Source organism: Lepus europaeus, chromosome 8 (assembly GCF_033115175.1).
Source record: "Lepus europaeus isolate LE1 chromosome 8, mLepTim1.pri, whole genome shotgun sequence".
NCBI lineage: Eukaryota > Metazoa > Chordata > Mammalia > Lagomorpha > Leporidae > Lepus > Lepus europaeus.
This window is the reverse complement of record NC_084834.1, coordinates 109,462,788-109,480,967: the sequence shown is the minus strand read 5'-3', so window position 1 is coordinate 109,480,967 and position 18,180 is coordinate 109,462,788. Positions and strand designations below refer to the sequence as shown.

At 37.2% G+C, this 18,180-nt stretch overlaps 1 protein-coding gene across 1 annotated transcript in view; it reads right to left on the bottom strand.

Moving 5' to 3' along the window:
* The window catches only part of LOC133765714 (transmembrane protease serine 11F), a 66,222-nt gene extending 48,732 nt beyond the window's left edge, over positions 1-17,490 (bottom strand). Inside the window, exon 1 of the mRNA XM_062199254.1 lies at positions 17,411-17,490. Within this exon, the coding sequence (XP_062055238.1) occupies positions 17,411-17,421 (11 nt within the window). The 5' untranslated portion in view covers positions 17,422-17,490. The remainder of the gene's footprint in view (positions 1-17,410) is intronic.
* Positions 17,491-18,180: the final 690 nt, after the last annotated feature.

Below are 18,180 nucleotides of genomic sequence, written 5' to 3'. Positions count from 1 at the left end.
CAACTGAAGTATTTCCTTTACCCTTGCCTTTAAATCTATTTGAAGTCTGTAAAAACTCTTAGCACATTCATAACCGACAGATTTGCGTTTCTTCAGCTATAGTTCTAAACAAGCCCCCAATAAGTTCTTGTTTCTTAATTGGTTTGTGACTTAGTTGATCTCACTCAAGGGGCTGGTGCTGTGGAGTAGTGAGTAAAGCCGCCACCTGCAGTGCCAGCAGCCATATGGGTGCTGGTTCGAGACCCAGCTGCTCCAATTCCGATCCAGCTTTCTGCTCTAGTCTGGTAAAGCAGTAGAAAATGGCCCAAGCCCTTGGGCCCCTGTACCCATGTGGGAGACCCAGAGGAAGCTCCTGGCTCCTGGCTTCGGATTGGTGCAGCTCCGGCCATTGCAGCCAATTGGGGAGTGAACCAATGGATGGAAGACGTCTATCTCTCATCGCTCTCTCATCTCTCTCTCTTTCTCTCTCTCTCTGTGCTTCTCCTTCTCTCTTTGTGTAGCTCTAACTTTCAAATAAATAAATAAATATTTAAAAATAAATAAATGAAAAGATTCATTCAAAGCTTAAACAACACACATATCTATCTGCTGCTGAATGGATAAAGAAATTGTGGTGTTATCATGCAGTAAACTACTTTTCAGCAATAAGACTTTGGAAAAGGCAAAACTATAGAACAAAAATCAAACCAATGGTTCTTTGGAGCTAGGAGAGGAATATGGTGTTAACTATCAATGAGGATAAGTAACTTTTTGGGGTGCTGGATATATTCTATATTCTAGTTGTGTTGGCATTTGTACAGTTGTATATTTGGCAAAACTCCTAGAGCCTTATAACTAACTGAGTAGATTTACTGTAAAGTACAATTGAGAAAAAATTCCATGAATATAAAAGACAAACCAACCACTTGGCATACTATGTATAATTCTGCTGACTACACTCAAGGAAAAAGCTAAGAAATACAAAAGTGGTCCAAAGGAAGGCAACTGAAATGGTCATTTGGGATCTAGAGTTGCTCCATGAACACAGAGTAAAAATAACAGATTTTTCTGGAAATATTAAAACTAAGTAGTGATATTAACCAAAACTTATTTAATAAATCCCATTTTGTTAATGAGAGAGACCCATCTTATTAAAATTGGAAAAAGAAAAATTAGGACATGTCAAAATAGATGATATATTTGTGAGTCTTGGTCCAATAAATTGAAGTGAAACTAAATTCAGCAACACTTATAAAAGGATCATAAACCAAGAACAAGTCATATTTATTCCTAGGATGCAAGAATGTTTACACATGGATAAATCAACCAGTGCGGTACACTGTATTAATAGAATGAAGGACAAACATGACAAGACTATCTATATATGTAGAAAATAAATTGACTATATTCAGCATCCGTTCATGATAAAAGCTCTCAATAATTTACAGAAAGAATTACTTCAACAAAGTAAAGGCCATTTGTGAATAGTGCGTGGCTAACATCATGATGATTGGTAAAAAGTGGAAAGAATGCTGTCTAAAATTCAGAGCAAGCAAGGATGCTCATCCTTGCCTCTTCTATTCAACAAAATTCTGGAAATCTTAGCTAGAAAGATAAATAACAGGTATCTGACTTAGAAAGGAAGAAGTAAAATTGTTTGTCAATGACATGATCTTTCATGCAGAAAACCTTAAACACTCCCAAAAACTGTTAGAATTAAACAAATGAATATATTAACACTTCAGGATAAAAAGTCAACATACAAAATCACTCGCTTTTTATACACTATCTAGTATCCATCTGAAAAAGTAATTAACAAAACAATCCCATTTATGATAGCATCAAAAAGAACAAAATACCAAGCCATAAATTTAACCAAGGAAGTGAAAGTTTTGTACATTGGAAACTGTAGAATATTGATAAAAGAAATTAAAGACTATACCAATAAACAGAAAGCTATCCATCTTGTGAATTCAAAGAATTAATATTGTTAATGTTTCGGTGCTATCCAAAGTGATCTATAGATTCAATGTACTCCCTATCAAAATCCTAATGGCATTTCTCACAGGATAAAAACAAGTAGACTTAAATTCATATGGAACTACAACAGATCCAGACAGGCAAAGCAATTCTGAGAGAGAGAAAAAAAAAAAAACCTAGAAGTATCACACTACCTGATTTCATAATAGAAAAGATAAAGTAATCAAAACAACATGATACTTGCTTGAGAATTGACATATATACCAAAGCAATAGAATAGGGATATCATAAATAAATGCACACCAAGCAATCTGTGACAAGGGTGCCATGAATACACAGCACAGAAAGGATAGTCTGTTTAATAAATGATGTGGAGAAAATTGGGCATCCAATTATACTTTTTTTAATCTCTCAAATAAATAAATAAAATTTGAAAATGGGGAAAGGACATGAACAGACATTTTACCAAAGAATACATACCAATTGCCAACACAAGGACAATAAGTGCTCAGAATTATTTATTATCAGGGAAATGCAAATCAAATGTACACTGTTGATGGAAATGTATACTGGTACAGCCACTATGGAAAACAATATGGAGTTTATGTCCCACAAAAAAAATTTTGCAATAGAATTACTAGTTAGTCTGGCAATGTGACTTCTGGAAACATATCCAAAGAAATTGAAGTTAGAATTTCTGAGTTATTTACATTCCATGTTCAATGTAACATTTTTCATAATAGTCAAGATACAGAAGCAATCTGTCTATTGATAGATAAATGGATCAAGAAAATATGATATATACATACAGTGGACTATTATTCATTAGAAAACAAGGAAATGCCACCATTTGTGACAACATGGATAAACCTGATGGACATTAAGCTCTAAAATAAGCCAGAAATCGAAAGACAAATACAGAATTATTCCCTTTTATGATAAATCAAAATAACCAAACCAATAGAACCAGACAGTGGAATAATAGTTACCAGGGACAGGAAGAACGTGATCATGGGGAGACGAAGGTCAAATGGTCTAAGTTATGCAAGATGGATAATTTCTGCAGATTTACTTTATAACTGCTGGGCATACAGTTAACAGCATGCTGTGTACTTCAAAGTTTCTTAAGAGGTTAAATCTTATGTTAAATACTCTTACTACAAAAATAAAATATTTAAATATAGTTTTAAAATGGAAAGAAATAAAGGAGATGAAAGGAAACACTGGGGAGATGGTGGATCACTTTATGACCCTGACTGTGGTAATGATCACACAGTTGTATACTTATATCCAAACTCTATACATAAATATTTACAGCTTTCTGAATGCTAACAATAGCTCAATATAGTGGTTGACAGTGAAATAAAATAAATAAAACAATGTGGTAATAGGAAATGAAGTAGATCAAAAGAAAATTTGTGTGTGTTTAAAATACTGAAGCCATACATGACAACTAAAAGAATGTTGCAGTGTATTTAATCTTGGAGTTTATACCAGGAAGGACATAACATACCATTACTATGCTACCTCTTCCAGAGTTGCCAACATGTTATTAGTCTGGATGAGCTCCAATGAAAGAATTAAAATATAGTATTGGTTAGTCAAAGTGCCAATAGAATGAGTCACACAAATATAAGCAAAGGAGAGCTAGTTTTCTTCTGTATCAAATATCTTGGTGGGGTCTGTCCCTATGTGGTAAGTTCCTTGGACACCCATTTATATTTTGTTTGCTATTTTGTGTGTGTGTGTTACGATTCCTCAACTAGGATCTTTTTCCCACTAGGTGACTTGTTTGGCAAGGCTTAAGTCATTCCATTTCCACAGGCTAAATAATACCAAGGAGGCAGAAAAAAATCACTTATCTCTAGTTTCCAGTAAAGGAAATCTGTCAGCTTTTCAAAAGGAGATTGGAAACTTGTAATTAGAAATTTTTATTTTTCGTTTATCTTGAATGTCAAAGGGAAGGAACTTAATATCCAGGTTTGGGTGTCCAAGTCCTGTGTATAGAAAGAGAAACTTTCTGTCCGTATTCTATGCAATTTGGAAGCATCTATTACTCATGTCTCCTATGTTAATAAGAATGTATTTCTAGCAAATATTTCAAAATAGGTCATTACTTTTAGGCTTGGTAGAGAATTCTGACATTTATATATTAATTTTTTTAAATGAATTAAAAGTTTAATTCTGAACCCTTTTTATAACCTCATGTTTTTCTCGAAGCATCATATCACAGCAGGTTACAACAACTTTGGGATAAAAGGCAACTGGTAAACTGTCCAAAACAAGGTTCCAAGTAACACCTCTTACTGATGTACCCTTCCCATACATATCTCAAATAAAGTTTTTGATCAAAAACATGAAATAGATCCACCTGCTTATTTTAAGCATATTAAAAAGGAAACTAATTGGACCATTTCTATTTGTCTATTTTATACAAAATTCTGACATTTATATATTAATTTTAAAAAGTAGTTATTGAGTGTGGGTGTTTAGTGGATAAGAGCACAGGTCTCATAATGAGGAGCCTGGGTTTTATTCCTAGCTCCAGCTCTTGACTCCAGCTTCCAGCTAATGTAGACTCTGAGAGACAACAGTGATGGCTCAAGTGATTGGGTTCCTGCTACCCACATGGGAGACCTGTGTTGACTTCCTGGCTCCCAGCTTTGGCCCCAGCTGTTGTGGTCATTTGAGGAGTGAGCCTGAAGATGTGAGCTCTCTCTATGTGTCTGTCTATCTTCTCCTCTCCCTGTCTATGGTGTCTCAAAAATATTTTTAATATTTATAGAAAAATTTCATTGGTTATGGATGGAGTGGTTAGCCAGAAAGACTCATAAGACTTTATAGTCTAGGGAGTAAAAATGCCATAGAAACATGCATATAATTATTATGATAAAAAATGGTGAGAGAAATGGAAGGTGCTCTTGTTTGTCTAGAAGAGAGAAATCTTCTCTAGAGCAGTGACCATGGATTAGAAAAGAGTATATAAAGAGAATTGAAAATGAATCATGATGTGATTGGAAGGGGAGAGGGAGCGGGAAAGGGGAGGGTTGTGGGTGGGAGGGAAGTTTTGGGAGGGGGAAGCCATTGTAACTCATAAGCTGTACTTTGGAAATTTATATTCATTAAATAAAAGTTTAATTTAAAAAAAAAAGAAAAGAGCATTTAAACGAAGAACTGAAGGATTGTGTAATTATCTGAAATTGAAAGGAGCCACACAAGCAGATGAGGCAGCACATGGCAGGTGAGTAGGAGCTTGTCAAGTTCAGGTACTAGATAAGCCAGTGAGATAAAACTAGTGGGCAAAGAAGAGAGCAGTCCCAAGGGACATGCTCAATAATCTCCCATGATCCCCAAAATGGGTTGTGAGTGTGAAAATCAGCTTTAGAAATCTGGCTGATATTATAGCATATAAAGTTCATTAAAGAATAAGTATGTAAACATATAGTATTGCATCACATTTCTAAATATTTTTAAAAAATAGTAAATGTAAGATTTTAGAGATACCCAGTAGAAACAGGGATACCATATAGACAAAGGTCATACAAATTATATAAGTACTGCCTAGGATGATCTGAACATCTTTTTTTTTTTTTTTTTTGACAGGCAAAGTGGACAGTGAGAGAGAGAGAGAGAGAGACAGAGAGAAAGGTCTTCCTTTTGCCGTTGGTTCACCCTCCAATGGCGGCTGCAGCCAGCGCACCGCGCTGATCCAAAGGCAGGAGCCAGATACTTATTCTGGTCTCCCATGGGGTGCAGGGCCCAAGCACTTGGGCCATCCTCCACTGCCTTCCCGGGCCACAGAAGAGAGCTGGCCTGGAAGAGGGGCAACCGGGACAGGATCGGTGCCCCGACCGGGACCAGAACCCGGTGTGCCGGCTCCGCAAGGCGGAGGATTAGCCTATTGAACTGTGGCACTGGCCTAATGTGAACATCTTGACACATTATTAATGTGCTTCTGCCCTGGCTACTTGTACTTCATACTCTATCACAATGTGCAGTCCTGGATTGCACGCTCCTTTATTTTTATCCTTATGTGTACCAAGTTTACTTCTCTGGCAGGACTTCAGTCTCCTGAAGAGCAGAAGTTTGGCTTCCACCTCTTGTACTTTTCTATGAGGCAGTGACTTAGACAATCTTGTTGACTTGGAAAATTACAGCTGTGACTATGAGTCACATGAATGTCAGGATAACAACTTGACAGAAGGTCACACAGACAAAGGGGACATAAATCCATATTTGACACATGACAATCTAGAACCACCATCATTTATTCCTAGAATCTAATCAAGAACTCCTGGTCTGCAGTTCTATTTTGTCTTCTTAAGCTCTGGGATAAATAGTAATACATGCCATTTAACATAGGAAGGAGAACTGCAGGACTAATCCATTGGGTTTGAACCTTCTGACCAGGTAACAGGAAAGAAGTTTAATTTCTTTCCCAAAAGAGATCTCAGGAATTGCATTTTGAAATACTGACTTAAGAAAAATGCTACGTAACAGAAAAGTGCCTATCAAATCTCACCTCCCCTGGACACACTGAGATAAGTGAATCCATACATCTCACGTCAACTTTTTAAAAAATGGTATTAGATATGCCAAGGACTTCAAGATGATTTTTTAACTCAAATCCAATTATTTTTCTCAAAACAGTTTTACCCATCCTCATCTGGCACCCAGAAAAGTGATGCTTAAGAAATCAAATTCTGGGGGGCCTATGTTTGTGGCACAGCGGGTTAAAGCCCTGGCCTCGCAGGGCTGGCATGCCATATCGGTGCCGATTTGAGTCCTCGCGGCTCCACTTCCGATCCAACTCCCTCCTAATGCACCTGGGAAAGCAGTAAAGGATGACCCAAGTGCTTGGGCCCCTGTACCCATGTGAGAGACCTGGAGCTCCTGGCTTTGGCCTGGCCCAACCATGGTTATTGGAGCCACTTGGGGAGTGAAGCAGAAGGTAGAAGAGCTCTCTCTCTCTTTCTCTCTTTCTCTCTCTCTGCATCTACCTCTCTCTGTAACACTGCCTTTCAAATAAGTAAAAATGAATCTTTTTTAAAAAAATCAAATTCTGTAATTTGTTACTGAGTTTGGGAGAATATCTCAGGAGACAAAAATCAAATTCTGAAAAATACTGAAAAAGAATTCATAAACTGTTAAACATATTCTTTTATGGAAAATGTTTTGAATATGCATTGATTTGAATACTTTTGGCATGCTATTCTGAAAAACAAATCAATATTTTGTCTTCCATTCAAAGGCTATATGGTTAAACAGGATGCTACTAGTTGCAATAGATTTGAATAGAATTTAGGCATGTAATAAATACTAGCTTTGCTTTGTCATACATACGTATATGTATATATATATATATGTGTGTGTGTGTGTGTATATATATATATATATATATATGAAGCTTCACAACTACCAAACAGAATTGCTATTATTATGCAATTTCTGTCAAGATAAATAACGTATTTAGTGTTTAATTTAGTGTTAAATGTGTGTTTTTAAAATGCAACTGTTTTCAATAAGCAGCCAGCCACCTTCACTTAGCTTCCTGTATGATTTTCTGGTACAAACGTTTGTATTTCAGTGATATTTTGCAATCCACTTCAGAGGGAGGAGCTATGATTAAGATATAAATGTCCTAGATAAAGGACATCAACAATGTTCTCATTTACAACTCATATAATCTGCATGTCAAATAAACAAAATTAACATGTCCCAGAATCTTTCTGTCACATTTCTGAAGAGCCCTGTGTGAGAGGTAATGAGTAGGTTAGACTACCATGGACAAGGAAGTTACAGAGCATCTCATGCTTGGAATTTTCCCCTCAGATGTTGAGTTGTCTTATCATTGACAATTACTAAAAAAAAAAACATGAAAACCAAATAATATTTCATAAGATACATAACTTTTTCAAATTACCATTTTTTAACTTTGAGGGTCTGAGTATGTATTAGGTAGTACATTGGTACTTAATAAATTGGTATAGTAAGAACGCTTAGTACTCAGAAATGTAAAAAGACACGTTGTGTAACTTCTTTAATTGGATTATAACTTCTGAGCCTTCAAATAAAGCTTACAGACTGTGTGGACAGTTTAAGCAGTGTAAACATTAAATTTTGTATGATACTCAGGGTTCTATTATTGTATTTCATATTCTGATGGATGCTTTTATTTTCATAAATGTGTCAAAAGAAATGTACTTCTACATTTGTTTAAAAACTCATTAATAAAATTATTATATTACTACATGTTGCCATATGAAGAAGCTCTGAAAAAGAATTACAGCCAGGAAAAAAGCTTATTTCATAACTATAAGTGTAATAACAGCCCTATTACATTAAGTACACTTTGTGATTTCGGATCTAACTTCCATGTAGTTTGTCTTATACAGTTAAACAGTTCAACATCATACATGCAATATTAGTTTCCTAGACATTAGCATATGAATAAAAGAAATTCAAGTCTAATCAGTAGATTCCATTGTAAATAATGTTTATGTCATTTATTCTAAAGTACAAACAATACATAATGCAAGTAGAAAAGCAGTTCCAAGAGCCTAAAACAACTCTTAAAACAAGACTGTTTGAATGTAAATAAATATCTCAAAATTAATCAAATCACTTCCAGCAAGACAATCATGAATGTAGAACATGTAATTCTTATTAGTTTAGAGATTCAGATATTTTAATGCTGTCTGAGCTCCTGACTCTTTTTTTAATGAAGGAATGCAGCGTGATGCTTAAGTATGAACTCTAGCTTACCGACGTCAAAAACCTGTTTAAGATGAGCAGTGAAGTAAGAATATAGTAACACTTGGCTATACTATATTCTCTGATTATAAATTGCAACCACCTTACTCATCCAAATTCCTTGATAATGAAGGGCCCAAAGAGAGTCAAGGGAAATAAACCCCCACATTTCAAATAGAAGCAACATTAATAAAAAATGGACTCAAAGTCTATAAGTTTGTGAATAAAGAAGAAAACACCTAAGAAGCCATATATTCCGTGTTGCCACAATTGAGTTACAAACAGTGTTTAATATTCTATTTAAAACTAATGTCAACAAGAGGAAGATGATGGCTGAGCAGTTAAATGAATTAAACAAGAAGAAATTAATGGTTTTGTTACTTTTGAAGAAATAGTAAACACCAGCTAAGTTGTTTCTGCTCTCATTAGGCCAAGGAGTAAGAAACATAGAAGAAGTCCTAAGCAAGAATTAGTTGCCCAAAAATGAGTAAATCATGAAAGGCAACAAGTCTAAGTCTGTGTACTCCTGTAAAAAGACACATTTCTTGAGTTAATTTTACTGAAATTATTCTGCTCCTTCTGTAAAAAGGTTAAGAAACTTGTCTTAACCACTTCATGTGATAATATCCCAGCATAGCTCAATGCAATATCCTGAAAGTTAATAATTTAAATATAGTGATATGATTCATAAGCTATGTAAAAGATAAAAGAATTGATCTTTCCTTTACCTAGTAGAAATGGTGGCCAGCACCATCTGAAACAATTGAAGATTGAGGTTGGAAACTGATCTAAAATCAGGGACCAGGGATCACCACGGAGAGCAATGATTAGTCGAAAGAGGAATGATAAGAGGAAGAGAAAGGCAGGCAGAGGGTCAAAATGTGGCACGAAACTTCTCACCGATTTAGTAGACAGGAGAGCAAAGATGATTCACTGGCGCTGAAGCTGATGCAGTTTCGAGGCGGAATCTATGCTAATACGTCAAATTCAATACTCAATAGGTCTCCACAGTCTGCTCAGGTTTAGGCATGAGACTGAAATAATGAGTTCAATGTGAAAAAGGGAGCAACAAAAATAACGTGATTTTTAATCTATTCTTGAAAAAGCCTTTATCAAGATAAAACTGTTGACATTTTTGCTTTGTTTATATTGCTTCTCTTGTGATTTAACACTGATATATTACAATGAAAGCCTCATCCATTTTAGGTCTTCCTTTGTGTTCAAGTTTATTTGGCTGATTATAAAAAGAAGTACAGAGCTAAGAATAAGAAATTGTCAATTGTTGTAAAAGGGAAAGATGCATGAGTTAAGCCAGTTGTTTGACACTTTCTAGAACAAATGATTAACTGGATTTTTTTTTTTCATTTTTTTTTGCATCAGTATCTAAACACATCCTTACACTTTGTTTTGCACTGATTTTCTTTTCTATTTTTTAGCAGTAAATCAGTAAATTCTTGCCAACTTGTTCTTTATTATTCATCTATTGGACTGAGTTTAAAATTGACTGATATTTCAGTATCTATGGTATCATATTTTAGAAGTACATGGGATTTTTTTCTTGATATTTAGTTTTTAAAAACCATGTATCCTATAGATTGTCATAGATGTTCCACATATTTTATTCAAGAAAAATAAAACTTTATAAATTTGAGCCATATGAACTTGCCAGTATTATATAATTTTAAACTATAAAAGGGGATATTTCATCATATGCACTTGTAGATTATATTTTTTAAAATCATATTTTAAACTAGTTAAATTTTATTTTATATAAGATGTCTAAGATATGGGTTGCTGTCTTGGCAAAGTTTTACAAATTGTTGAATGTCTCAAAGGAGCTTGTTTTCAAATTTTGAGCAATAATAAAAAATTAATTACAAAATTTAAAACACTTTGCTACAAAGTTAGACAAATTAATACATTTTAAATATTGGCAACTACAGGGAACAAGTGGGACCAAAGTTTTGTTCTGACACTACTGGAAAACACGATGCATAGAATCCAGAACAGCCATCTGTTCTAAACATCTCTAATTTGTCTTTGACTTGGATTTTGACTGCCAATTTTGAAAGTGAGTGTTCCTGAACTGCAAAGAGTTTATAATGCTTCAAAACAAATAATGAAGACTTGTCATGATTATGCCATTCAAGAGTGTAGAATCTTTCTTGTGATTGTCCCTAAATATACATCTATCATGCCAACCACCTAACTCCATGGTACTCCAAAGACATGATATTGATGATATTACAGAGATAAAATATCCCTTTTAAAGATAGACTATTTTCTTGATCAAGATATTGATTTTCATGCAACCTTCCCATGTTAAAAAAAAAAAACTTTAATATATTTAGTTGAGAGGCAGAGAGATAGAGAGAGGGAGAGCTCTGATCCACTGGTTTTCTTCCCAAATGCCCAACATATGCAGGCCAAAGCTGGAAAGTAGGAATTCAGTCCAGGTCTCCCATATGGGTAGCGAGGCCCCAACCACTTGAGTCTTTATTGCTGCCTCTCAGCATCTTCATTAGCAGGAAGCTAAAATCAGAAGCAGCGCTAAGTATCAAACAAGGCATTTTGACGTGGGACATGGGCATTTTATATGCGAGGCCAAAAATCAGCCCATTTTCCTAGTGTTAAACTCTTTGTAGGAGCCGGTGCTGTGGCACAGAAGGTTAAGCCTCCTCCTGCTGTGCCAGCATTCCATATGGGTTCCAGTTTTAGTCCAGGCTTCTCCTTTTCTGATACAGCTATCTGCTATGACCTGGGAAAGCAGTAGAAAATAGCCCAGGTGCTTAGGCTTCTGCACCCATGCAGGAGACCTGAAAGAATCTCCTGACTTCTGATTGGCGCAGCTCTGGCTGTTGTGTCCATTTGGGGAGTGAACCAGTGGATGGAAGACCTCTCTCTGTCTATCCCTGTCACTCTAACTCTACATCTCAAATAAATAAATAAAAATATTTAAAAAAAAGATCTTTGTAGAGTTAAGATTCTATTTACAGCTTCACCTGTCTTCTCTAAAGCATAGTGGGGAACTCTCTCAGTATTAAATGTTTTCAAAACACATTTCACAAATTTGAGCTTCATTTATTTTCCAATAAAGAAAAATAGATCATAAAATGTTATGATATAAACTTAATAGCTACTTTTTAAAAAAGCTAACAGTGGGGTGGGCATGGTGGTGCAGTAGATTAGGCCATCACTTGAGACACCCACATCCCTTAGTGGAGTCCCTGAGCTTTTTCTCCCACCTCTAATCTGATCCAACTTCCTGTTAATATGCTTCCTGGTAACAACAGATGATGCATCAATCACTTGGGTCTCTGCCATCCACTTGGGAAACCCAGAAAGACTTCTGAGCTCCTGCTTCAGCTGGGTCCAGCCCTGGCTGCTTCAAGCATTTGGAGAGTGAATCAGCAGATGAAAGATTCTCTCTCTCTCTTCATTTCAAATAAAAATAAATAAATTTTAAACATTTTAATAGCTAGCAGTTCAATAAATTTACCTCATACTTATCATACTGATAATTCATGTCTATTTGTTATGCCTGTTTTTTGAGATTGCAAACACAGTAAAAGTAGTGATCATGTTTGTTTTCTCATATCTGTTTATGTCTATGTTTGTTTCTGTGTATCTGAGAGATATATGTGTACATACAGGATATATACACACAACATACAGGTGCACTTGTAATAGATGCATATTTGTATCTATTTAAGTGTGTATGATGCTTACTAGTACAGTATAAGCTAGTATAAGTATTTGTTGAACTGGTGGATCAATGCAGCTTTAAAACCTATTCTGAGCACTTATCTAGCATTTTCATCTCATCAACAATAAATCTCCATTAGCATCATGACATAAATTTACTTGGCATAAACTCTCTCCACCCTCTAGCTTTTTGTTTACTTTCTGAATTACTGTGTCTCAGATTGCTTACGGACCTTCCTTAATAGATTTGTAAAGAGTAAACTGGACATTTTTATTTACTCCTGGCCTTTCCTCTTTTCTTAGCATCTGTCCTTTGGTTTTACTCATTTGTGATCCTAAGTCAACACACAAATATTGAGAGTCCACTGTGGGACAGACAATGTCTTTGGAATGCAGAGAGCTCTCTGTTGAACAGTGGAAACATAATTGAAAACAAATAATTAACATCCAGGTAGAGAAATGTCAACAGAAATATACACTACACGGTGTGTGATGCAAGATTGAAGAGGATGACAGGAATAATTAAGATGTAATGGTAAGAGACAAATTTCGTAGTAACTTCTATCAGAATTTGACTTTAGACTAGAAGGCTTAACCAAATGTGGGTGGGAGCATTGGCTGTAGGCAGGAGAATCAGCGTGTGCCTGAGCGTCTCCCTGCCCTTCACTTCATTGTGTTCTTTAACTGGACCCAGATGGCAATGGAGTGACCAGAGTGCGCTGTTCTCAGTGGTTCCAAATTGTGAATCTCATTATTTCTCCATCCTGCCCATATTTTTACTCAACTCTCATAATAAAGTTCAGAGACTTTAATCTGCAACAAAAGGATGTTCATAGGCAGATCAATCACTTGTCAATCACATCAGTTTCATCTGACAATTTCCAGAATCTATTGGGGAGTGTATTTCAAGCCTCATGACTTTTGGAAGTGTTAAGTCCTTTGATCCTAGAATATGTCCTTTCTTCTTTAAATACTTCCTCCTCTCTCAATCATCACATATTCATGAAAGCTTTTCTGAGATTGAGTGGGTAGCTCCAGAGTAATACTTCTTTTTTCATATTTATCAGATTGTGTCATCGGAGTGTGACCTCTTGGTTTTACCTACTAGCTGGTAACCATCTCTCTTATCTCTGCCTCACTTGTATAGAGCACCAAATAAAGGGATCAGTAAACCAAGATTAATAATCTACTCTTGGGATAATATAAAAGATTACCAAGTGTCTTAATGTTCTCCATATCGATTAGCTATTGATTGTTTGAAATCATAGAATTAAGCATTCAGAAGGACTTTAGGATTCTCTAGTGCAATAGTCTAAAAATATTTTCCATAACCTATAGCAACAGGGAATACTCATATATCCAAAACAACAACTCCTCAATATAATACTTAGAACTTGAGATGTAGTAACAATATAACAAAATTATTGTCAGGTACTATTTCAATTCCACTTAAATATAGCAAAGAATAAAGCAAAAATTAGTAATGCCCAAATAAATAAAATAATTAATAAGCCAAAAATAGCTTCATGCTTACTCACAAAAATGATTCTATGATACACTGACAATGACAAGATCTCCTACCTCGTTTAGTTCTCTGTAAACTCTGCACATTTTATAGATAGAGGTTTAGTCTTGATAGGTAAGTGACAAGTCCAAACAAGTGAGTCTAAAGCTGAGTATAGAACACATCCAAATATCATGATGCTCTCTTTCTACTTCACCACAATGAGAAAGACTTATTCATTCTTGTGATCCCAGATTGCTTTGGTAAAAAGCTTTTACTAATGAATTCAATGAACCCTCCAACCTTCCGTGTTAAATATGATACTAGTCTAGGATCTTATTAGAAGGGATCCTGAAAATCCTCAAAACCATACTCTGAATTAAAGTTGACAATGCCTCAATATAGAAATTTCATATATCTGTAAGGAAATTTAAGAGTATAAATGTGAGTGAGTAGAGATGATATAAATTTGGAAGAAGAGAACCAGGCTGATAAAAAAGTCACACCATGGGACAGATGGTTGGCACACTGGTTAGATGCTGTGTGGGAGCACCTGGTTGGAATCTTAGCTGCTCCACTTCTGATTCAGCTTCCTGTTAATGCACAGTCTGGGAGAAAGAAGTGATGACTAATGTACATGAATCTCTCTCACCCATGTGGCCCAGCCCTGGCTCTTGTGGGAATTTGGGGAGTGAATCAGAAAAGCTCTCTTTCTTTGTCTCCCCATCTCTCTCTCTCTCTCTCTTTTTTTTTTTTTTTTTTGACAGGCAGAGTGAATAGTGAGAGAGAGAGAGAGACAGAGAGAAAGGTCTTCCTTTTTGCCGTTGGTTCACCCTCCAATGGCCACTGTGGCCGGCGCATCTCGCTGATCCAAAGCCAGGAGCCAGGTGCTTCTCCTGGTGTCCCATGCGGGTGCAGGGCCCAAGGACTTGGGCCATCCTCCTCTGCACTCCTGGGCCATAGCAGAGAGCTGCCCTGGAAGAGGGGCAACCGGGATAGAATCTGGTGCCCCAACCAGGACTAGAACCCGGTGTGCCAGCGCTGCAAGGTGGAGGATTAGCCTGTTAAGCCACGGCGCCGGCCTCCCCATCTCTTTATCTCTATCCCTCTGACTTTCAAGTAAAAATGAAAAGTAAAAAGTAAATAAATTTTAATAAGTCATGCCCCTGGCACCGCGACTCACTTGGCTAATCCTCCACCTGCAGTACCTGCACTCCGGGTTCTAATACCGGTTGGGGCCCCGGGTTCTAGTTCCGGTTGCTCCTCTTGCAGTCCAGCTCTCTGCTGTGGCCCGGGAAGGCAGTGGAAGATGGCCCAAGTGCTTGGGCCCCTGCACCCGCATGGGAGACCAGGAGGAAGCACCTGGCTCATGGCTTCAGATCGGCACAGCGCACTGGCCATAGTGGCCATTTGGGGGGTGAACCAACGGAAAGAAAACCTTGCTCTCTGTCTCTGTCTCTCTCACTGTCTAACTCTACCTGTTAAAAACAAACAAACAAAAAAATCATGCCCCAAACTTTTGAAATAAATGGGTATGAGAGAACAAATTCTTTGCTAATTTTTTAAAAACTGAATTTGGTATAATATTTTATATGAATCTTTATTAAAGATAAAAATGAGTTTTTTCAATTGCATATTTTGTTTTGTTCTGTCTTGATAAATAATAAGTACATACTCTCATATTTAACAAGTACAGGTAGCATGATATATGACGATATTGTAAAAGGTCACTAGGAAAATCTCTATGTGTAAAATGCACTGCCTGGCCAGCGCCGTGGCTCACTAGGCTAATCTTCCACCTTGCGGCGCTGGCACACCGGGTTCTAGTCCCGGTTGGGGCACCGGATTCTGTCCCGGTTGCCCCTCTTCCAGGCCAGCTCTCTGCTGTGGCCAGGGAGTGCAGTGGAGGATGGCCCAAGTGCTTGGGCCCTGCACCCGCATGGGAGACCAGGATAAGCACCTGGCTCCTGCCATCGGATCAGCGCGGTGCGTTGGCCACAGCGCGCCAGCCGCGGCTGCCATTGGAGGGTGAACCAACGGCAAAAGGAAGACCTTTCTCTCTGTCTCTCTCTCTCTCTGTCCACTCTGCCTGTCAAAAAAACAAAACAAAACAAAACAAAACAAAACAAACAAACAAACAAACAAAAAAAACACTGTCTTCCTCAGTCTCATACTGTTACTCGAAAGTAAACTAGAGAGAGCAAGAACACTCATCATTTAAGAGTGTCAGAGCCTACAGGCTTAAAGTATTTTATTTAATTGAAGACAAAAAGCAAATGACTGAACAATTGGAGATTATCACAAGACTGTGATTAAGTCTGAAACATCAGTCAGCGCAGAACTAGTGAGAAATTCATTGAGATTAAGAATCTCTTTGAGAAACAAGTTAAAACCAAGCAGGAGTTTGAATGAAGTCACTCATCAAATATCAACTACTCATTTCTGCACTTGATCTTAGTCAAAAGGCCAAGCAGTGATCAGCTATTCATTTCTTATCCTATAAGACAGTTGCCTAAATTTACATAAAAATAAATATGTATGGCCAGCGCCGTGGCTCACTAGGCTAATCCTCCGCCTTGCGGCGCCAGCAAACCCGGGTTCTAGTCCTGGTAGGGGCACCCATTCTGTCCCGGTTGCCCCTCTTCCAGGCCAGCTCTCTGCTGTGGCCAGGGAGTGCAGTGGAGGATGGCCCAAGTGCTTGGGCCCTGCACCCCATGGGAGACCAGGAGGAGCACCTGGCTCCTGCCATCGGAACAGCGTGGTGCGCCGGCCACAGTGCGCTACCGCGGCGGCCATTGGAGGGTGAACCAACGGCAAAAGGAAGACCTTTCTCTCCGTCTCTCTCTCACTGTCCACTCTGCCTGTCAAAAATAATAATAAATAAATAAATAAATATGTATACACCCTTCTTTACCTTAAATTCATTAATTAACCAATGCTCAATTATGAGAAATGTCACATAGTCTATATTTTGTTAATTTAACAAATATTTACATATAAGTATTTTAATTTTAATCATTTCAATAAGATGAAATTTGCAATAAATCCATTGTTACTATACTTTTGTTTTTTTACATTTTAAAAACACAAATTCTAATTGACTCTCATCTAAAATTTAATTTGATTATATGGAATGCATGCATAAAAATGTTAACCATGTTATTAAACATGAAATAAATTAAATGAACTATGTTAACACGTTATTCTTTGAAACATGGGCTTTTCAAAGTTTTTAAATATAATAAAGTCAACCTATTACTTATGTAATTTGTATTGCTATTATTTAGAAAGGACCATATATTAACCCCTTTTATATAAAAAAATTATTTTTCAAAAAACAACGAAATAAAATTCAAACACGACGAAACACATGCAGAACTTATTTTAAAGCAATCTGTAACAGACAGCATCTGCATTGCACGTCTCAGCAGTGCAGTGGTAAACTTCTGTCCCCACCGACAGCCCTTAGTGAGAAAACCGAGTACTTACGCGTACATCATGGACCCAGGACTGGGGCAGCTTCTATTCAGTCACCATCTGATCTCTATCAGCCAGGTCAGGGCTGGGAGGATAAAAATAATGACAGGCATTGGCAACAAGAAAGGGAACAAGTCCTACAGGTTAAGTGACTGAAGTCTGCGGTCTTGATACAGCCCGATAAGAACATGATCAGTTTTGTGCCATCTGGCTACACACAATGAAGTAATTGGCAATATTTGCCTAGAGAAGCTCCAAGCGATAGAGTGCTCAGCGCGAGCAACTACCCATGACTCAGAAGGCCATACTTTTCCGGTTGGGGAGGTATGATCAGCATTGAGGTGTGGCCCCGATTTGGTTTTCAAAAACAAACATACAAAAAAACCAAGGGCAAAAACTCCACTAGAGCACAGAGATGACTCTCCTTGCTTATTCATAGGAAATGCTTGTGTCTTCCCTGTGAGGGAATCACAGGGGTGTGGTAGAGAGGACCACACCTGTCTACGGACCCAGGAACTCGTCTCGGAAGCCCTGGTGGGGAGATCATAAGTGAGCAGTTCAATTTGTCGGGACTTAACTTTCCTCACAAGTAGGAAGGCAGGACTGTAGGGGCTTTTTCTAATTCTATCCACTTTGGTGTTGAAAATTATAGATTTTATTGAAATAATTTATTTACCCTTTAAAAAGGCACTAAAAGAAGCATAAGAAATAAACCAAAAAACCCTAAAACCTCTTTCCCGCTTTCTCATCCTTAGGAATACCGTGGTCCATCTTTGTGGTGT